Source organism: Vidua macroura, chromosome 3, assembly GCF_024509145.1.
Source record: "Vidua macroura isolate BioBank_ID:100142 chromosome 3, ASM2450914v1, whole genome shotgun sequence".
NCBI lineage: Eukaryota > Metazoa > Chordata > Aves > Passeriformes > Viduidae > Vidua > Vidua macroura.
The window spans coordinates 69591749-69614209 of NC_071573.1; the positions used below are offsets into that span (position 1 = coordinate 69591749).

Sequence of the window (22461 nt, forward strand, 5' to 3'; positions counted from 1 at the left end):
GTTCCTTTCTGGCAGTGCCACACACTCACTTCCAGGTTTCCTGAGACCTCCCATCAGCTTGAATCACTAAGCTGCACTCTCCACTAATGTCTGAGGAAAATTAACTGGGAATCTTGAAATGTACTCTTTTCTCCCAGTGCTGACTTTTCCCTGGATCTGTCTGCTCACACGCAAAGTCCAGCATAGAGGTCTCAGCCTAGACTTGCTCTGACCAACCCCTGTAATAGACCAATTTGTGGTCAAACATGAAATTGGGAAGAGAAGGACATGATTTGATTTGATTAGCCCAGAAAGAAATCTCCTCCCAGGTGGCTGCTGGAAAAGCAAGTCTGGACTCGCACCTCACTCACACACACATCTATCCTTGTGCACAGCAAACTAGCTGACAACATGAGCTTTGCAGTTTGCAACAAGATGGAATTATCCTCATGAAAATTCCCCCTGCAGGCTTCAATGCAGATGTGAGAAAGTCCACAAAAGATTAATGTGGTGACCAACTGTGAGGGACAAAGGATTTTATCTAGAAGTTTCTAGGGTAATTTTGATTATGGGCTTGCTGCAAACATTTAATCCCAATTCATCAACTCCAGCAGAATTGATTGAAACATTTTTTTTCCTCCAAAGACAACACCCAGTATATGACTACAAGAGTTTATGCACTTATTTTCATATTTTGCATATACTATTTTACAAGTATATGTCTAAAGTTCAGCATGGTAGGTGACACATGGAGAAACACAGTACCAACAACACAGCCAAGCATTTTGTATATTATGATTTAAATGGTTTTAAGCATTTGGAAAAGGTGTTTCTGATGTGAAAGCCAGTATATGTTCTTGTAGGAAGATTTTCTATCAGCTCTATTCCTCTTCTCCTTCTTATTTCCCTGTACATATAAACTGTTAACAGTCAGGGCACACCGCCACATATCCATTTGGGAAATGTATTTGAAGGAGAAAATACGTTCCAAATTTCTCCAGCCCACTTTCTCTTGAAGCAGCACCTGGCACATAACACACACCAGAGCTCAACTCCCAGCTCAGGAATCAAACCTTCCCTCTGAAAAGCACATCAGAAATTCATCCTCTGCAAGACAGCAGCAGCCCTTTCCCACCCACATGCTGAAGAGCAGAGAAGGAGGAACAGCCTTTTCTCTCCCAACAGAGGATCAGTCTGCAGGACATGCTGGACCAGCTCTTTCCTCTCTCTCCAGGCTCTACCGTTTTTTATGTCAGTACTTGCATGGGAACAAGGCTGGGCAATAAATATCCAGTTACCACCAGGATGGTGCTTGTGAAAGCGTGGAGTTTTTCAGGCACACAAGGCTGCTGGGATGGGAAAGTTCCCACTAGGAATGTGTAAACTCAGTGCAGTTACACAACAGCATGGACTGATAGTGGAATGACTCTCAAGCTCAGCATTACAGAGTTGGTCTAAAAATCCTTAAGCTTCCTGTTCACTCACAAGGGCCTAACTCGTGTAACTCACTCTTTGAAAGACCAGAATTTCTTGCATCCAGTCAAACAACCCAAAACCCACAAAACAACCAACCATCTGGGAATCTTCGTCTCAGCTTCTATCCTGCTGTCAATTAAGGCAATTACTCCTTTGCTAGCCTTTCTAATGGTTGAGCAGTGATTTGATTTACAGTAAACAATATAGTACAATTCAAAACTGTAATTAAAGACTGATCAATGGGATAAAATTTGCTACATGCATATATTTTTATGTGCTCAAAAAAAGAGCGCAGATGGAGTCAAAAGGGCTTTTTTCTCCTGCTGCCAACTTGCCTTAGTTTTAAGTGAACACTGCAAAAGAATGGGTTTACCTGAACATTGATACAACTGCACATTAAAATACCAAATGGTAGGAAATATTTTATATGGGCACTGCAAGACAGAAAAAATGAATAAAGATAAGCAGAGTTTTTATAAAAAGATTTATTAAAAATAAGTTCTTTAAAGAGAAAAAAGTGTGACATGTATATACATTAAATTGTCAAAACCTTCATGGGGCTTATAATACAAACTATTCCGAACAAAAAAAAGAGACATTCACTTTTTTTTTAATATGTCATGCTTACTGGAACATAATAGCATATGGGAAGACAAAAAAACAACACAGCACACAACCATTATGAGGAAAACCCTGAAAATGAAGACTACTTGCAAAAGTGAAAGTGAATATCCTCATGATTCTACAGACAGAAACTAAGACTATGAATGGCATCTTCAGTTGATAGAGTTCATCTGACAACTGCTAGCTTCCAATTAATTCTTCATTTCTAGTGTGAATTAGCAAATCTCAGCAAGTGGATTTGTGCTTATCTTTTCCAGCTCTATTGAAGTAGGTACCAAAGATTTCTTCTTAGGAAGAAAGTTACAGAATTACTGGTTTTCTCTTTAAACTCTCTGACAGCCAGAATCACAAAAATAGTTTTTCTTAAAATTATTTTATTTTACAAGAGTGTTTTGCACAAGCAGAAGCAAGACAAACTGGCATATGATTGATTCTGCATGCTTCAGATGACCTCAGCTTAGCTTCTCATTCCCAGATGCCATATTTAGAACTATATCCTTTCACTTGAGTCTTCTGAATTTCCTGGTGTTTATTGCATATATACAACAGAGAGCTGGGAACTGCAGTATTAAAATGTCTACCCATCCTTACAGCAGAATGCACCCTAATCTCAGATGTATGCAGGGCTTGCATCTTTTGGTCTCTGTAGCCTCCTCTTTAGTCCCATAGTTTAATCAGACCATCCCAGCCGCACGTGATGACTTTGGATGTTTCGTGTGGATGCCACACTGCACCGATACAGACTTTGTCATGTGCTTTTAACCTGCTGTAGAGTTTTGTTGTCTTCCAGTCCCAGATGTTTAGTTTCCCATCTGCATCTCCAGATATCACATAGCTGCATTAACAGGAATAAAAATAAAAGTTCTATCATGTGTGCAGACTGCTTGTATGCTATTACAAGTAGCAACTGAGCAACAGAAAAGAGCCTCCCCCAGGGAGCTTCCCATCTGACACAGCCTGCAAACATTCCTACCAAGGAATTAGCGTTCAGGCTGTGCTCTAAGAGCACACAAGTCCTGCAGAAGGTGATTCATCAGCTGCGAGGTAAATGTGCTAAGCAGTGCGATTATACCCTGCACGGTGTTACTGGAACCCAAGAGAAGGTGCCACAAGTTTCTCTACAATTATAGACACTTTTTCCTCCAGGTTTGCTAAGGTTATTCCCCGGTTTTCATAGTAACCTGTATCTTATGTACATACAGTACTAAATGTATGGGCACATTACTAAGCCAGCAGGAAGAAAGAGATGATTCTCTGAACAGTAAACGAGGATAGCCACACCAGACCTACAAACTGGGGAAACTGGGTGAGTTCAAATCCCAGATACTCCAGACAAGTGCACATTGTGGGAACAGACCCTGCACTGCACACCACATGCAAAAAGATGGGAGTCAGATGTGGAAGCCTCTCTTGGTCTTATCATATGCTAAGAGTAAACTTTCTGTTTGCTGCTTGGCAAGGGATCTCTGCCTGATGCTGAGCTAATTGGATTGTGCATTCATGACTGTTGCAGGGATCCAAAAGAAAATTTAGTGTCCTTACTTCCAAGTTTTAAGATGAAGTTCATTCCCACAAAAACTTACCTCATATCAGGTGAAAAATCCACTTGACAAGCGTAGCCAGCTACCATGTGACCTTTGAAAATTTTCTTTTTGTTTAATCTGAATCTGTTCTGAGCTCCAAAAATCAAGATTTGGTTATCCATTGACTGGCAAGCCAACCATTTCCCTATAAATGCAATAAACAAAGGTGGTGTCACGGTGCTGCATCTGAAGAAACAGACCTAACTGGGATGTTTTCAGAGATTTTGACAATTTTTCTTGCACTAACTTAATCCAGATTTTCATTATGTAGCAGGGATCTAGGTAACAGTTGATATTGCTTCTGCCTGGTACAACTGCCAAGAGTTGAAACCTTATGTTTGACAGGCTTTGAGATGCTTGTATTCCTACAAAATGCACTCAGTACTCCACTAAAGCTCTGACTGTTCCAGCTATGTGCTGCATCAACCCCACTGACTTACTGTTAAGTCTTTAAGATACTGTGTAATCTTGCTGGTGCACATAATCACATAACTCATTGAGGGGAAAAAATCCATCTAGCTGCACTCTACTTGATCACCTGTTTTGTGGGTACTCTAAGATTAAAGTCACCCCCTCTTTTCTTTATGGGAAAATAGTTCTAAGGTAGACTGAAGAGTTTGCAACTATGTAGTATTCTCTGCCTTAATGGAATGCAATTAATAAAGATATTTTAGTGAAAGAAAAATCAAGGCTTTTCTAATCATAACTTCATCTCATTTGAATCTTGGCAGTGCATTAACTCCTGCCTGAGAATCCAGTGATGATCATGTACTACAGAGTACCCAGAACAGAAACTTCTGTCCTGAACTCTGCATATTGTCACTGCCTTTAAAGTGTTTTATGCAGTGACAACATAACATTGGCTGTGCAACAAGTTGATCAGCCTCTACTCAGCCTAATGGGACTGTTAACAGCAAGTCTGGCAACACTGTAATAATGATGACACTAAAGCTATTTAAATTTGGCCAAAACAGATACCCGGAATTTTGCCCTGTTAGAAGGATTTTCAATGATTACTTGAGGCGCTAAACAACTATCCTTCTTCAGCATGGTTCTAATTGAAGAACATAAACACCAGTGAAACATTAACATACAGAAACACTGAGATCATGTGGGATTTCTATTATGCAAGAATTATTTGGACTACATTCATAACAGAAGGGAACAGGATCATGCACAACATGAGTTTCTGCTTTAACAATGGCACCACAAGGACTGCTGAACTTGCCTAACACTTTGCCACCATTGTCAGATCCCTCCGTAGTTTCTCTTAATATTTTAAATACAGCAAAGAGCACATGGTAGCTCTATGGAGAGTTCTTTTGCCTTGTCTGGATGAAGGCCTAATTTTAAACTGATACAGTTATCCTGATATAAACCCTCATTTTGACATACTTGTTCTTTAGAATTTTAAATCAAAACATGATCCAGTCCAATCTTGGAATAAGTGCACAGAGTGACTGGGGAGGGGCTAGTCTGGGGTGAAAGGAGGATGCAACACAGCAACATTACAGAGATAATAATCAGTAAGAGGTGCCTACGTAAATTAGGTCTAAGAAGGCAGTAAAGTGTTAACCTACCATTTGGAGACAAAGTCACGGCTGGCATGGAATGCATACTTGGCTCAGCTATGTACTTGAAGTCTACAGGAATGTCCCTGCAAAAGGAAGAAGTATGTGTTTTATGAAGACATGGAGATGTTCCAAAGAGCTGCTTCAAGTCAGTTGATTTACGTGGCAACTGAACCATGGAGAATGTATGGTGGCATCCAAAGGAAGAATATGCAAAAACTCAAAAGTATTATGAATGTCCATCCTAGAGCTCCAGATGCAGAGCCATCTAAAGCATAACCTCTGAGAGTGTGAATTTACCCCAGTCAAAAGAGCCAGAGTCTAAATTAGAGTCATAATTCTAATTGTTAAGAGCAAAACTGTGACACAAAGTTCCTTTATTGCCTCCAGTATAACTGCAGGTCTTACAAAGTTCCTATTTAGATAGCAAGAACATACTGACATATGCATGGATCTTACTGGAACATCTTATTGACTTGAGTTTTGTTTTAACTCAAATATTTCTGCCTTTTTTTAAATTCTTCTTTTTAAACATTTTTTTAAAGGAAAAGAAAACAGGATTCTCTCTCTCTCATCTCTTTGACATGCCCTTTCCCTCCTGACCTTCCCAACTGGGATGCCAACCAATTCTAAATATTCACAGCTGAACTGAACACTGAACTCCCCAGCTCAATTGCATATAGACTGTGCCAGTGCATGTTCTTAACATATACAAATGCCTAGGGTAAAAACAAGGACAGTCTAATCCTTACTCTGCACAACTGCCATTTGGTTTTGACTATAGAAATTGAATTACTAACGGTTTGTGCATATTCACAGTAATCCTCATACCCTGCACTGGAAGACTGGAAAAAAAGGAAGGCATGTACATGGCTTTCTCATTAAGCAAAAGAAACCTCCAGCAGAAAATAGATTTGATTAATGTATTCTGCAGAAAGCACACGCAAAATGTTCTGTAGCAACATTAATTAATACAAAAGGGATGTTTATGACTTCATTGTCTAATTCACAGAGCAGAAGGGCTGCTGGGACACTCTGGGAGCAGAGAGCAGTGGGTGGCTGCCTTGTCCCAGCTGCCCAAGCCTTGTTGGATGGCAATATGGTTGGCATTAGCAAGGTAATTATCATCCTGCTTTATTGTGGAGGAAGTTATTTCCCATCATCTTGAGTTAAGCAACACACACAGGGGCAGCAGGGTGAGAAGCTGCTCTGTTGTCAGGAAGCGACACAAATGCTCCTGTGAGTTAAAATCATTTACTCCTCAGAATAAGAAGGGCAACACACTTAATAATTCACTCCATGGATAAAAGCATGCACTTTAGGCCAGGGATAACCAGCTTCCAACCAGGTAGACTTAAGATGGCTGTGGGGCAGCAAATCTGTGAAGATTCCACATCATCTCTGAGGCTGATCAACACAACAGTACAGGAAGTACAGCCCCTGTGCCACACCCTACCCAAAATGTTTCCAGCTCCATTTGCAACAGGACACAAGGTTATTGCTGCAGCACGGCCAGGCCCTGATCCACTCCCACCACCCACCTCAACAGTCCTGCAGACAACAACCTTCTGGAGTCCTCAATGCCACGTAAAACCAATCCCACTGGAAGCCCCATTAAAGTCTCATCACAGAAGAAGCATCTCCAATACTGAATTGTTCTGCAGCCAGAATTTAAATGCAGCACCGGTTGTTTTGCCTTCTCCTTTTAAAAATGAAGGCAGGCTCACCTACTAGAATTTATTCACAACAGCTCTGTTTTATGTTTGTACCTACCAGGCACACTTAGGACAGCAGCAGAATATGCTGCATTAAATTATTAGGCAGAATAAAGAGATGCATTTGTGTTTCACATTTGTTTCCAGTCAAATTGCTAAATAAGCAATGTCAGCCTGCTCCCTTAAAAAAATTACCAACATAGATGCTATCATGGTTGCCCAGCCTCAAAACTCATGTGACATATTTGTTTTCTGTGACAAATACTTAAAATTTAAATATTTTAAACTCCTTTCCCCACTTCATAGCATTTCAAAGGCTGAAAAGTTTTAAATATCAGAAATTATATCTGCTAGCCAAGATTTAGAAGTGTTTTACTCTAGGGTTTTGATACAACTTCTTGCCCGGGCAAGAGATAGAAAAATCTTTTTAACAAAAGAAGGAAAAGAACCAAGCCAACCCAAACCCTCAGTACAAGCCAATCCAGTTTTGGGACCTACACATCATGAAGATGTCTCTCAGGAGACTACATTAACTCTACCAGGAGCCACGGGTGAAAAGACCCACTGAGGGGCACAGATTTACAGAGATGACAAGCCTCCAAAGCCTGTCAGCATAATAACTAAATTACCACTGCGCGCTTCTTGCTTTGCTGGCTGACTTGGAGGTAAAAAACAGTAACAGCCTCCAAAGTTACATGCTCACATCATTTCAGTGCTTACCCAAGCAGGATCAGATGCATACAAAGCAAAGACAAAATAATATTTTGCACTTCTAGAAGAGAGAACACAGTATATGATACCCATGCCAAATTTAATACCTCAATCACATGAAATGCAAAAGCAGGCAAATTTTCAATACTTCCATTAATATTCCTAAACAAACTACATAATCTACAGGAGTCTATACTATACTTGAAGTCTGAACTTTCAACCAACTGCAATTCTATGTACAGCCCTGTGAAATCTTTGCATGGGATGAATTCTTAGGAAAGGAGACTTAAGGTCTCAGGAGTTCCTCACTGTGAAGTCAGACATGCCATCCCATTACCCATCTCTGGCCAAGTCAAAGTGTTTACAAAACACAGTACAGAATTCCTCTAGACAACTGAAATGAAGTAATGAGACCAACTTATAATTACTAGCTTTTAAGGCCATTCTCAGGTCATAATTATTTCCACTTTTTTTCTGCAGGGTACTGAAGAAACATTGTGCTGAAGAGCATACCGAAGAAAAGTGTCAAAAGGTGCAGCAACCAAATCACTGCTAAGTAGCAAATAATTCTTCTTATTAACTTAGAAAAAAAGGATTTGAGAAATAATTTGCCATGGAAGTTTCTGAACTCCAAAATCTTCCATAATGAATGTATTAACTTAGTTTTAAGGCATTTAAAAAATCTGGATCTTGAAATTATAGAAATATGCTTACAGACCAATTAGCATATATCATGGTAGGTAGTGGGGAAAAGTTTTCAAGTCATGCCCAGGAAGATGGCATTACATTTGCTCTTTATACAACCAAAGAATTTCCTAACAACTGCATTAAAGAATATTGCATAGAGTCGAGTTTCCTATCATTTCAACAAGGGAGCTCTTTCTTTAGTGTACAAAATGCTATTACATGTTTTTTTTTCCTCAGAAGACAAAAACTTCTGCTACTGGAACAATCAGGTTGCGATGTTCCCATGCCAGAACCTTTTTGCCTTTCCTGCTTTTCTCCACAGACTGACTAAATCCACCCACTTCACTATTTATTAAAGCCATCACACAAAGCTCATAAAACAAGGGCAATCCAATCTCAAGGAAATAACAGATTTGTGCAAGCGAGATCATCCTCCCACTCAGCAAAGAGGAGACATTCCTTAGCAGACATGGTATTGCAATGATTTTTCTTTAAGGAGCTCAGTGAATCCATGAGTCTACTTATGAAGTACTGAACAGAGGCTTTCTTGGAGCAGCATATGGTGACAGCATTTTATGTCTAGCCTAAGCCTGGGTTCCCAGACTTTGGTCATTCCCACTGCTACTGGCAATGACTGCAGCCGATCACAGACAAGCTGAGGATTTAGCTGGCTGCTTGGGTAACATTCCAATACCACAGATTGGAGTCTCTTGTCTAGGCTACAGGGGAAAAAAAAAGCAAGCAGCTAAGAAGAAACAGATTAGTCACTCGAACTAGTGTCTGTATTATGCAACAGCTTTGCATGTGTAACAGCAAAAGGAAATGAATACCTAAAGATATGGGACTTGATTATTTCAAAAATAAATAATTCTCAAATCCTAAAGAAATCTTAGAATCTTCTAAGTTCAAGATCTTAGTACCTAGAACTTTGTGAAAAACATTTCAGATAGGAGTGATCTGTTTTCTCTGCAGGTTAAATGTTAAAAACTGGAAGCCATTTCAAATATTTTGTATTATTTTTTTTTACTCTCCCTTTTTTGTCATCTATTGTATTCATACTGTGTGTACCAATTATTGCCCAAAAGCCAGACTAACAGAAAACCAGAATAGAGCTACACTAAACTAGTTATTTCAAACATGGGCCAAGTATCATATAATACTATGGACATCCAAGTTCAAAGCATTCAAAACCAACACACACCAATTGTAATAGAGCAGACATTGCTTTAAGAGTTAATTTAAAGACTAATACACCCTTGGGGAAAGGGGAGAGAGCAGAGACCACTAACAGAGTGCAGTGTGCTTCAGGCTGATAGGGCTGTCTTATGTTTTCTTTAGGGAAGAGGAAATCAATGAAGTGTCTCGAGCATTAAGTCAGAACAGGGTTTTAAAGCTTTTCCTGAGCTAGCTAGAACTCAGTACACTCCAGTGGCCTATGTGCTATGTGTACTTCTAAAAATGAACTCTCTTCTCAGTTTGCTCACAATATACTTTGAGGTAAAATTCAAAATTTTAAACTTACCATTCCCAGACTCTTAAACTCTTGTCATCAGATGTACTCACAAACCTTCTATTTTCATCCACAAACACAATGGTGTTGACAGCTCCCAAATGCCTATCATATTCCTGCACAATCTCACCAGTTCGAATATCCCACTACAATTAAAAAAGTCAGAATAAGAACCTGGTTTTACTAAATACCAGTAATTTTAGAGAAATAAATATTCAGCAGACATACCTGTACAATTTTCTTATCTGACATCCCTGCAACAAAGAGATTTTGTTTATCTTCATCAGGATTGAACTTGACACAATAAGGAACCTTCCTGTTGGTGAATCTTGAAATACATTGCCCTGCAACAGAAAACCCATTTATAGTGTATCAGGTTGGAAGTGCTATGGGCTGATTGCAGATACTTATGGGTTGTTTGCAGACACTGAAAAAAAGTACTTTACTAAGAGCAGACAAAACTTCTTTTAAAGTCCTTGACAGAATTAGAGGGCAGAATTTGCCCTGCTCTTTAATTAGACAGACTTTCACACTTGTGCACACACACCAGCATAAACATGAGCACACTCAAACTGCTCTGTAAGTTTGCTACAGCTTCCCCAACAATACAACAGCTCAGTACCCTGTATGCCACCAGGACATAACAAGAACATAAGGACAGGTTCAGGATATCACTAGCTGACCACTGTCTTTGCAAAACGTATCTCCTTAGGATCACAGGTCTTCTCAACAAGAGATACAAATTTGGGCAAGAATTCAAGACTAACCTTAGGAAAGGGTAACAGTAATCCAACTGCAAAATAGAGCCCTGACCTCCCCTCTTAGCTTCAGCCACAAATACCCTGATAACTCGTTATCCCTAACTTACAGGAGACGTGTTAATCCAAAAGCTCTGTCTAAATAACTGAGTTCAGACACAAGTTCAGACTCAACACTGGAGAATTAGACTTACACCTTTCTAACAGCTGTTACCTGTATATGATTAGATTTCTGCTAACCCAGAAAGCTACCAACTTTTTAAAACACGGGAACTTTCTGTCTTAGAAAGAGACCCTGGTTTAAAAGAATACTGACAAAATCTATCCTGTATTTTTTTAAACTTTAGTATTTGTAGCAGAATATTACGGAACATCTCCCAGGCATGAGAGCATCAGGCCTACCCTTCAACTCTCTATACCAGCAGGTCACCATCTTTTCTTATCTGGAGTGCTCTTAAGGTTAAGCAAAAGACCAAGTGAGATAATTTTTCTAAATTAAGCATATTTAGGTGTAAAGAGTAATTTTATGCCTGTAAATGTAAACATGCAATTAAATTATTTGACAAGGTATCTTTTGGCTGAAAATTGTTCTAGCATTACAAATAACTATCAAACTTCTCAAATAAAAAGCTATAGGAAATACAGGTAATGTCTGTTGCACCATTGCAGATAACAATAAAACATATGTGAAAAAAGACTAATTATCCTGCAATGAAAGCCTAAACAGTGAACTACAAGACAATATGAAGGACAACTGGAAACAACCTGAATGCTGAAGTATCTTTGTAGTCACTATTAATTAAAAACAGTGCCCAATAACAGCACCTACAAATACAAGCCTACCTGTTTCAGTGTCCCAGAGTTTTAGATAGCGGTCATATGCAGCACTGAGGAACTGAGTGCCTGCATTGTTAAAACAGATGTCTCGAACAGCTTTACTGTGTCCTACAAAATAGAAAAAATGCAATGGTAAACTTTCATCCATTCATACTTAGAATTAATTAAAAAAAAAATCCAACCCATATTACTCAAGTTAAATGCTCTAACAATGCAAAGAGAAGAAGAAAATCACTGAAGTTCTTAATAGAACTAGTAAAGAATAATTCAAGTGAGAAAGAAAAAGTAACTCCTAAAGAATTATGAGAATAAAACTCCCTAACACCCTCACACCTCTAAAACACTGGAGAGAGAAACAAAAGCACTGCACAGAACCAACTTGATAAACAAGTATGAACTTGTATAAACTGATACATGAGCAGAACTTCAAAAGAAATTTTAAATACTCTAATAAATGGCAACATCTAATGAAAAAGAGGCGAGACAAATGCTACATGAGACTCATGTAATGGAGAAACATTTAAAATATGGGAAATATTAGATCAGAAAATTATGACTGCTTTAATCTGATGTTAATCTTGCTACCCCTCAGCCTCAGTACTTTTAGGTGACCACCACATCAGACTTGCATTCTTTTTAGTTTAAATATTGACAAAGTAATGGAAATAGAACAAAATGGCAGGCAAATCTGGTTGATAATAAGAACCTTTTGAGAAAAACAGTCACACTGTTCAGAAAGAGCAGTCTATTGAGAAAGAGCCATTTTTGAGCCATCATCATTGCCACACTGCTGTCATCAGAAATAAGAGGTGAAAAAAGACTTCTTTGTTGTTACTCAACATATATTCACTCAGTGTTCTCGAAATGTTCCTATTTCAATAGGAGAATCAGCTACTTTTGTTCTGCATTCAAGGTTGCTAAGAAGTTTGTATTTCTCTCTCTCAGCTATCTGCTTTAAAAAGCACCTGTTACATGAACAAAGACCGCACCTGAACCTAAAAAAGATTTCCCATGCTTTTGCACTAATAACTCAGCATGGATGGAATGACCTATTTAAGGAGGGATCAGACCATGAGACACCCTCACCAGTTAAATACAGAGGGCTGCTGCTTTCAACACAAAGATGGGGCAATTGCATGTCAAAATTTTGCCTTTGAAAAGAAGTCTTTCATAAAGTATTGATGACTGTAGAACACTAATGTTTTGTTTTAAGGGTTGTAAGGTGTTACACATCAACATTAAATTGCTTGGAATAATGACAAAGTTCTTAAAGAAATGTACATATTTTTCAGTTCTTACTGAGAAGATCATTCCGAACAACCATTGCCTTGGATGCACACAAGTCCTCTCTATGACAAATTAATAAGCTAACCTAAATCATATTCTTCCAGGAAGTTGTTCTAGACATAAATGAGTTTTAAAAAAGACTATTACCAATAAATGTTCGTAGACATCTTCGATCACCATATACTTCCCATAGCTAGGAAAAAAAGGATGAGGGGGAAATATGTCAATTGTTAAACAATAATGATGCTGAAATTAAGTGCAAATATATGTCAAGCATCTTTTAAGAATTAATTACAAACATATACCATGTACGAATTAATCACAACCTATCCAGAAATTCACTAGAATGCTGTCACCTTCCTGTTAGCAAAATTCCCTTAGAATAACTAAAACTCCCTACCATATTCCAACTTTAATGACTTAAGGTTTGCTACTAAAAAAAAAAACAAAACCAAAACATCAGCTTTCTGTTCATATATGCTGGACTGAAGTGAGATTAGTTCACACCACAAATGCTTCAGTAAAAGATTTCAGCAGAGACCTACTGTTACTTGTAAAACTAGGCTTTACAGGAAATGAATTAATGTAACAACAAAGCCAATAATATGAGAAACTTGTGACCTTCTAAATGCTATTAAAAAACAACTAACACTGTTCTAACACAGACAAAAGGTATTTGGTAGAAGTACCAAATGTTTATGTATCCTAAAATGCACTGTCTGTATTCCAGATGGTATAAAATGTATTAATGAAAACAGAAAAATAACTCACCTTAATTTTGCAATCCATAGAGCAAGACAACATTATATGCCCAGACAGAGGAAACAATCTGACTGCACTGACGCCCTGTAAATAAGAACATAAGTTAACAGTAAGTGGATAATCTAGAAGTTTCTTCAGTTCATTTGCCCTCTTTTCCAAGCAAAAAGCTAAAGCTTACCGTCATAAAATATACAGATACTGTACCTTGAAAAGAAATAACCTGCTCACATTCCATTTTAGAAACAGTGATGTATTTTGAAAAAATGCTACTGGAGAAAAGTTGTTTCACTTTAACAGCTGTATATATAACCTCCTTCAACATCTACACCATTACTGTGGCAAACACAGCAAATAAATACAAACTAGGGGTTAAAGGAACTCTCTCTGCATAACAAGACTTTGCAGATGGGGCAGGTACAGAATTAAAAAAAAAAAAAAAAAAAAAAAAAGTTTTGGCCAGCTCAATTTCTTATATATAATACCAATGCCTTCTACCCACTGAGCTCAGATTTTCAGATTTCCTGGGCATGGCATCTTCACAGCTTCCTGTATTCCAGGTACTCCTTTCTGGGAAGTCCAAAGAACCCCCAAGTACTCGTGATTTTAATGGCCCTCATGTCCATTTCATATTGATTATTCATATGCCATCCAGTTCCTCCCTCCCACCTCTGGTTGGAGCTGGGTACTTTATCCTCCCTATTATTGTCTACTTATATCCCCCAGATTTTCTAAATTTGTAAGCCCATTTTTCTTTTGCCTCTCTCATCGATATCATTATTCATCTTATTTGATGGAAAAAGCCATTTCACACATCAGTCTGTTTTATTGGACAACAGGCAGAGGAGGGACTAGAGCTCTGGGGAGGAGATGTCATTCTGGAAAGCCCTGACAGTTGCAGCTATAAGTTTGTTGATGCAGTAATCATTTAAGAAGAGCTCAGAAATATGACTCAGCTGCAAAAAAGGGTAAAAGCTAAAAACATTCCCTGTGTCCTTTCTTCCTTCTTCGAAATATTATTAAGGTGATGTCCATTGCAGTGCAGCGTATTCCTCCTCAACTAATACTTCGAACTTGTGGCAAATGAATCAGCAAATTGAGTATATGCTGTACAACCCTGAGCAGTGAAACACTTTTTTAATACCAGAAGTGTTTTGGTATCTGACACAAGAAGGAACTGTGGATGTTAAGCAGCATCAAAGAAAACTCTTACCAAGACACACCTCTCAAAGGTATTAGCTATATTTGAGAAACCTGTAATGCTGATGCACCATAATCACAAAACCTATGTAACTCTGCCTAAGTTTGATATGAAATAGCCCTTAAGTACTCTTACTACAAAAACCCTCAAACCCCAAATATTCTTAGGAATCTCTAGAATTAGCCTTATTGTTACTCACATCGTAGTTTAGGAAATAACTTCAAATCCCCCCGAAGTCACAGAATAATACTTTTCCCTTTAAGGTAGGTCAGGAAGTCACTATGTTAACACAAAATTATATGAAGCTAGACAACTGCAACGGAGCAGGCAAGCACCTTGTGTTTGCTCAACTTGTGAGCATGTAACTCAACTAATTACATGCAGAGTATGGTAAAGAGGAAAATACTCTTTTCCTTCTACTGATTCTTCAGTTTTATAGAAATTACTAGCTGCAGACAGAAAATTAAATGGGCTGTTATGCTGTATGCTCACAAACATTCCTACCTTTGTATGCCCAGACCACACATGGATTTGTTTCTTTGGAAGATAGCACTTCTCAGGTGGTACTGTAGAACGGAGATTAACCCCAACATCTTGAGGGACATGAAGATAAGATCTCCCCTGATAGTCATACATTTCTTTAACTGAAAAGGTGAACACAGAATTCTGAGATTCCATATTTTAAGAGGTTATAATCTTTGAATATATATATATACACACTCACACAATTATGGTTTTGTCAACACAGCTGCTCTGCTGTAGAGCAAGAGGTGAGAGAGGAGGTATAAGAATAAAACAGCTTCTTCATACAGATGTGGAATCTTATTTGACATCAGTTAAACTCAAATTATGTAATTTTCAGTAAAGTCTGCTTGGAACCTTACAATCCAAACATTAAGACAATCTTTTCTTATCCATTTTTCTCATCATCAAACAGCAAGAGAGTTCCCCTGACCAAAAAGACTTTGCTTACACTAACGCTACATAGATTAAACTGTGCAACTCTAACCTGACATTTGCTTGCAACTCAGATTCTGGCCAGCTCTGTGATGTGTCAGTCATGGCAACAGAATTACAAATCAAGGAAAAAAATATTCATTTGGCCAGCATGAACCAATATTGGTCAGCAACAGCCAACAGCTGCTCTTTAACTAGATTTAAGAAGCGATTGGACAGTCAGAAACACAGGGATGCATTATGCAGGAAAATTGATTATTTCAGAATAGATGTATGTTGGGTAGCCATGACAATAAACTGTGCACTGACTAAATTAATTTCTCAGTTTCTGGGATGTTGTTATGGCAGTTTTAGTTGTACTGTTGCCCAGTATCCATGCATACACACATCTTCAAAATGGAGAATTTCTGGAATGTTTGCATGCGAGTTCATCACAGTTTATATGGCAAGGTCTTTCATTGTGAAATTTCAGGTAGAGACCATGAAAACTTCGATACAAAATAATTAGTCCTTAGGAGGCTCAGTGGCTAAAATTTCATGTTTGTTATGCTCACTGCTGTTCAGTAAATACCGTCATGATCTACTACACATAAACAGAACAATGTTCTAATGTCAGCAATGCTTTTCTCACAGCCACCACTTCTTCCTCAACACACGTTAGAAAGGATGCTCGCAGCTCGTGTGTGTGAGCCTGGCTGTAGAAACTGGTACACAAAAAGAGACCCTGTCTACCAAACTATTCGCACCAAGCACTGCAACACAGGGCAGTTTTGTATGCAGACAGCTGAAGTAACAGCTTACAAAAATTACTGAATTCTACTTAATTACCAAGCCATTTTCTTTGAAGGTACCACATACTACAGGCTTCTGTAGGCTAATTAATTGATATACAATTATTCGTAGTATGACGGCAAGAGCATTTACATTAAAAACTGAGGAAGTCCAAAGTCCAAGTGATTTTCTAAATTGTTCATAAACCATAACTTAGAGCACTACCTGCTGATGAAAATACTGACACATAGGACTACAGTAATTCTGAAGCTGAAACTAAGCCAAACTCATAACTTCAATATGTTTGCTCTGTGAAACAGGAAAGGGATACATGCATCTAGTAACATTAAAAATAAATAAATAAAACCGTACTCTGAAAAATTATTTTTCCACACTGCTCTTCACAGTATGAAGTGGAATTACTCCAAATTTATCTCTTGCCCCATCCTTTATGCTTTTGCCTGTGAGTGCTGTTATCTCTAATACAGAAACATCAACGTGCTGAGGCTGTCTGCTATCCTTACTAATTAACACAGCAGGCAAGAAAACACAGCAAGTTAGAAAATGAGAACAGCCAGGAAGATGCCATTACCATGTAATATAGTCTTCTCCTCTCCAGGTTTATCATCTTCTAGTTTTCCTCTCTTCTGCCTCTTAGCTGTTATTTCATCCAATTCCTTCTGCTCTTCCTGGAAAAAAATAAAACATGATCTCTTAAAAAGTCAGAATCACATAACAAAATCCAGAACTGTACTATTGTTTGCTTACTATTAAGAAGACATTTATTTGCTAAACAAGATTAGAAATATTTCTAAGCATCAATAAAGAGAATACCCCTATCAAAACCATAAAGGCTTGGAAGGCTATGTACACTGAAAAGAATATAATTTTATTCATAGACTAAAGCTAAGCACTGACTGGACAAGAAGGATATCTGCTGGTTGGATGGTTTATTATGGATGGATTTGTGTGTGTGATATTGGGGGTTTTCATTTGCCTTTTTTTTCCAAAAAGTTTTACTTTCACTTTTCTTTTTCCAAGCTGTTTCTTTTAATCAGACTCTACACGCAGATTGAATTAATTTTATTTCCAAAAAGTGTTCCAAATTACTGAATGCAGAATATCTGGAACATCTTATTTGGACATATCACCAAAAATGTTTCTATGACCCTAAAGCATAGCATGGATCTGCCTGGACCAGCACTAGTGCAGCTGGACCTCTGCTGAAACCACTGCCATGTACTGACAATTTGTATCCATTTTGTTAAAGGAGGACTTACTTCTGATGGTTTGGCTACTTCTTTTTCATCAACATACTTTGCCCATGGTCCCAGAAAACCATCAATATTAGATGCATCATTCTCCTTGAATTTCTTCCTTTTTTCAATTTTCCTCTGTCCTGTTTCAAACACTGTTAAACCTGAAGAAGGAAACAATACACTGACTAACTGCTAACACAGAATACATCAGAGGTTACACCACAGTCAGTTTAAAAGAAAAAATCACCACCACCGCTCCTTTCAGTATAAAGGACAACATGGAAAAAGTATTTGAGGAAAATTGGCCAAAGCATTGCTCACTTTTCCAGCTATGAACACTGCTAACTATGCACAGTAACAGAGTAACTACCTTAACTGTGTATCCTTGCTTTTTAGAATATTTAACCATGCATGTACGATAAATTTTTAACAGTAAGTTTGTCGACTGTATGAACACATCAATTTTCATGCTTTAAATAGTGTAGTTTTTGAAAGTAAAGTCTTCTTGGCTTCTGATATCTCTGAACCCTCTCAGTTTGAAAAAAAAAAAAACAGCCCCAAAATGAAAATAAGATAAGTGTCCCAGAACCCCAACTGTGTATTTTAATTTAGAAAAAAATTAATAGAATTATAGAATGGTTTGTGTTGAAAGTGACCTTTAATGATCACCTACTCCAACCACCTTGCAATGAGCAGCAACATCTTCAACTAGATCAGGTTGCCCAGAGCCCTGTCCAACCTGAACTTGAATGTTTTGAGGGATGAGGCACCCACTGCCTGTCTGGGCAACTTGTTCTAGTATTTCACCAACTACATTGTAACAAATTTATTCCTTATGACTTAGTCTGGATCTATCCTCTTTTGGCTTAAAATCATGACCCTTGTCCTATTGCAACAGGCCCTCTTTAAAAAGTCTGTCACTACTGACAATCATCTCCCTCCAACCACTACCTTCTTCTTTCATAGAAAAACTAGCTTTTCATAAATATTGCACCCTCGGAATTTCATGTGTCAAAACCAATATACAATATAGATATGTGAGGGAAAAAACCCTGTAGGTAATTATTTTAACATCTTTTAAATTTTTCAAGCTTGTATATACAATTATGTTCAATTTTCAAACAATGTTTATCTGCAGCAGCAGTAATACTCATCTAGTGCAAAAGAGACAGAACCTTTACACAAACAAGGGGAAAATAGGCAATGTAAAAAGTTAAGTAATGATCAGAAGTAATCACATGAATCAAGGGTTTTCTTAAAATGAAGTACAAAATTCTGTTATGAAAAGGGTTTTTTAAAATGGTTTAATCTTAGTTATTTCCTTCTTTGGAAGGAAAGAGTGAAATAAACTTGGATATATTCTGAGGAAGAGGACACAGAAATAAAGATCCTTTGTATACCCATGTGAATAGGATATTTGAAAAGACATGCAAGGGAAAGCATAACCATGACATTTACACAGGTACAGTTTTCCAATGTGAACGATTCCCTTTGAGCGTTAAATATCTTGTATCAAAGTATTAATTACAAACCCCATGCCTCTGGTAGTCAATCCTCCCAGTGGCATGCCATGCTGTTACTAATTGGCAACCTTCCAGTGGTTTTTCTTTTCCAAATAACCCAAAAAGCTTAACTTTGCTAAGCAGAGATAACATGCAGCTCCCAACAGGAGTGGCAGAGGTTGCACACAGAGTGATCAGTTTGCTCCTGAGGAGCAGTTATAGTGATTAGCTCAACATACAGGTATCCTAATGCAGACACATGATAATGTTAGCTGAGACAGAATTTAAGAAGATCAAAAAGCTGTTTCAAATTGTACTGATAAATTGTATTAATGCAATGGCACATTACAAATCCCATTCTGAAATTTGTCACGACAACCTGAATCATTTGCTACTTCAAGAAAACAAAACATTCCCAATATTTCTCTTCCCCCTCTACATTAAAATTGCAACACATCTCTTCTTTATTGCGTTCTTGGACATGGGTAAGTCTCACATAATACTTTCCTTTGCTAATACCTATTCCATTTCTTAGTAAAGAAGAAATGAAAACAGTTTAAAGATGCAAGTAATTTATACAAGATTCTCAATTAACTACCTTGATTTTTTTCAGCTTCTTCTACAGAACCAATATATTTGGTAGCAGCTTCAGGGTTATCTACAGAGGGATCTAATGCATAACCTGGAACAAGAGGAAAAAAAATACTGTTATTTCAAGCTTTTCAGTTTTGTACAACTTTTACTACTCTGTCCCTCTGCAAATTCTTTCCTGTTAACTCTGAATGAGCTGGGGATGATGAAGGACTGAAATTTTAGAATTCCATTAACTTTTCACTTGGCCTGAATATAAAGATTACTATGAAGTAGCACCATGAGGCCCTTGAGTACCTTTTGCTATCAGAATTCTTAAATTTGCACAACACAGAGAAATAAATAAATGTAATAGGCAACAGTTAACAACATAAGATACAAAGGGTGGGTAATCACAAGAAGCCAAGTAACAGAATCTGGTGGGAAGGGACCCCAGGATGCCCCTGCTCCGAGTGAGGTCAATGCTGAATTCAGGTCAGTTTGCTGCAATGCAAATGCCATAGCAACCTCTGCTTGTAGTAACATGGCATAAAGAAAAGACTAACTCAAAATCTTGTCTATGCTCTCGATGTTAAATGGATGCTGCTTTAGTGCAAGGCATTGCTCCTTGGTTAGCAAAGGCAGTGAGTCACATGGAAACCAGCCAGTGGCTGCTGCATACACAGAGCCCTCTGGCTTCAGGAGCAGTCTTCTGCTCTGCCCACTGCTTCTGCTGGGTCAAAGACTGTCATCTTTGGCAGTCCTGGGGTGGCAGCAGCTGGAAGGAAGAGGACAGAGATGGGGGAAAAAATAAATTAAGTTTTCTAGGGCTTTGTGTGTATTCTGTCTCCCACAGCAAAAATTACTTAATTCTCCTCCTGCCACAACTGGGAAAGATTCAACCTGAAAGGAGTTGCTTTAACTAATGTGAATGGTACCAGAAACAGCAGTCATGGACTTTAATTTTTAAAAGAATTAAGTATTCACATCTTCATTTCCTGACTACAGCTATTGAGCCTTGATAAAAACAAAACAAAACAACTCCAACCACAATAAAGTCTGCTGCATTTAGTCTTATAAATAATTTATAAAATGAACAAGCATTTCATATCTATTCAGGATATTTACAATTTTAATACATATATTCAACTTTTTTTCTCCATTTCTCCTGAAGTGGATAGTGTGATCTTATAAGATAGACAAATTCATTTGGTTTCCAAGGAACAGGTGGTGCACTGAACACTTACTGACCACCATAGCTTATTTTTTTTTTTTTTTTTTTTTGGGAAAGACTGCACCCTGGTGGACATAACACCAATTTTTATTAAATATTAAAGTGATAAAATGTCTCTTGACGAGTGAATGAGAATTCCTCAGTATCAAGGATGGAAAAAAAAAAGAAAGAAAGACATTAAACCATCAGTAAAAGCAATCACACACACATACACACATAATAAGTTAAATCCTACAGCATACAATCCAATTCCTGTATTTTTGTTGATTCACAGAGACAATCATGAGCAGGGGGAGATTATCCAGTCTAATCTGGAGAGCAATGGCTCATAAAGGCTCATACAAATGCATACAAGCTGAGAACCTATCAATACCATTCCAACAGCCAAAGGAAGGAGATTGTATCCCCAAACATTTTTCAGAAAGACTACTCTCCTAGAACACGGTCCAGTTAATTTCTTTTTAGATGCTGGGAAAAAAAGTACTATTGAAATCAGTAGAAGAGCCATTCCAAGAACATAGCAGGTATTCCCAATCCAAATAAAGCATTACACCTGCCAAACAGCTCTGGCATTTCAAACCTGGTAAAATCCAGCTGTGGAATAACATATGTCCAGATGATCCATGAATACAATATAGGGAGAGAAATACACGCCAATGTCATCTTACAAAATATATATTCCCACTATTCCTCTGTTAAACAAGAAAATAATTTATTCTAGACTATTAGTAGGATTTACTTCTATGGATAAGCAAACTGAGCCAACAGTGCAATCAGACTTCCCCTAATTTAGCTGCCTGCTTTTACTAAGCCACTATTTCAAGGAGTTCCCTTCCAAGCTATAAGGTTTCTGTTAACAGTAGAGAGATATTACTTTGGATTGCTGTCAAAATCAATACAGTGGTTTACTTGTCCTCCAACTATATTGACAGCATCTCTGGGACTGTATTTGCTTGGTACTTGTAAAAGAGGGACAGTATTCCCATGAATAGGGCCCCTGGGCCAAGCACAGCTTCCTGTGGAAGTGGAGACTTCTTATAGTTGAGTTGAATTTGGTCCAGCATCATTCTCACAGAAAAGCTCTGAACAATTTCTACTTTCTACTGGATATGTGAAAGGGAATGTTTTCTTTCTGGCTGGGACTCCTAAACGCAGCTGCAAAAGACAGCTTGCTTTCATCTTACTCAGCTGGTATCCCACATAATGTGCCCTGACTTCTGCGTCTCCTTCAGTTTTAGTTAGGAGACAGATATTTCCCACAACATTTTAGCAACGAAAGACACAATTCCACCTACATCCATAATTTCAGTGCACCTGAAAATGGTTGGTTAAATAATTAGACTTTGATGTGCATTCCAGAACGACAGCTCATTAAAGCCTGTTTACACCTCACTGTGCAATGCAGCACATAGAGATCCAAAGTAGATCAGGTATGAGGAAAAATACAGCTGGACTAACCCACTCTGAACT

At 38.0% G+C, this 22461-nt stretch overlaps 2 protein-coding genes across 2 annotated transcripts in view; one reads left to right on the top strand and one right to left on the bottom strand.

Annotated features, from left to right (window-relative positions):
* The window catches only part of METTL24 (methyltransferase like 24), a 59732-nt gene extending 51263 nt beyond the window's left edge, over window positions 1-8469 (top strand). Inside the window, exon 6 of the mRNA XM_053973077.1 lies at window positions 8140-8469. Coding sequence (XP_053829052.1) covers window positions 8140-8163 — 24 coding nt within the window. The 3' untranslated portion in view covers window positions 8164-8469. The remainder of the gene's footprint in view (window positions 1-8139) is intronic.
* The window catches only part of CDC40 (cell division cycle 40), a 37268-nt gene continuing 16732 nt past the window's right edge, over window positions 1926-22461 (bottom strand). The window contains exons 4-15 of the mRNA XM_053973068.1: window positions 19786-19869; window positions 17707-17846; window positions 17019-17115; window positions 15203-15342; window positions 13510-13584; window positions 12886-12931; window positions 11458-11559; window positions 10085-10200; window positions 9869-10002; window positions 5243-5319; window positions 3663-3807; window positions 1926-2914 (exon numbers count right to left, since the gene is read on the bottom strand). Coding sequence (XP_053829043.1) covers window positions 2737-2914; window positions 3663-3807; window positions 5243-5319; window positions 9869-10002; window positions 10085-10200; window positions 11458-11559; window positions 12886-12931; window positions 13510-13584; window positions 15203-15342; window positions 17019-17115; window positions 17707-17846; window positions 19786-19869 — 1334 coding nt within the window. The 3' untranslated portion in view covers window positions 1926-2736. The remainder of the gene's footprint in view (window positions 2915-3662; window positions 3808-5242; window positions 5320-9868; window positions 10003-10084; window positions 10201-11457; window positions 11560-12885; window positions 12932-13509; window positions 13585-15202; window positions 15343-17018; window positions 17116-17706; window positions 17847-19785; window positions 19870-22461) is intronic.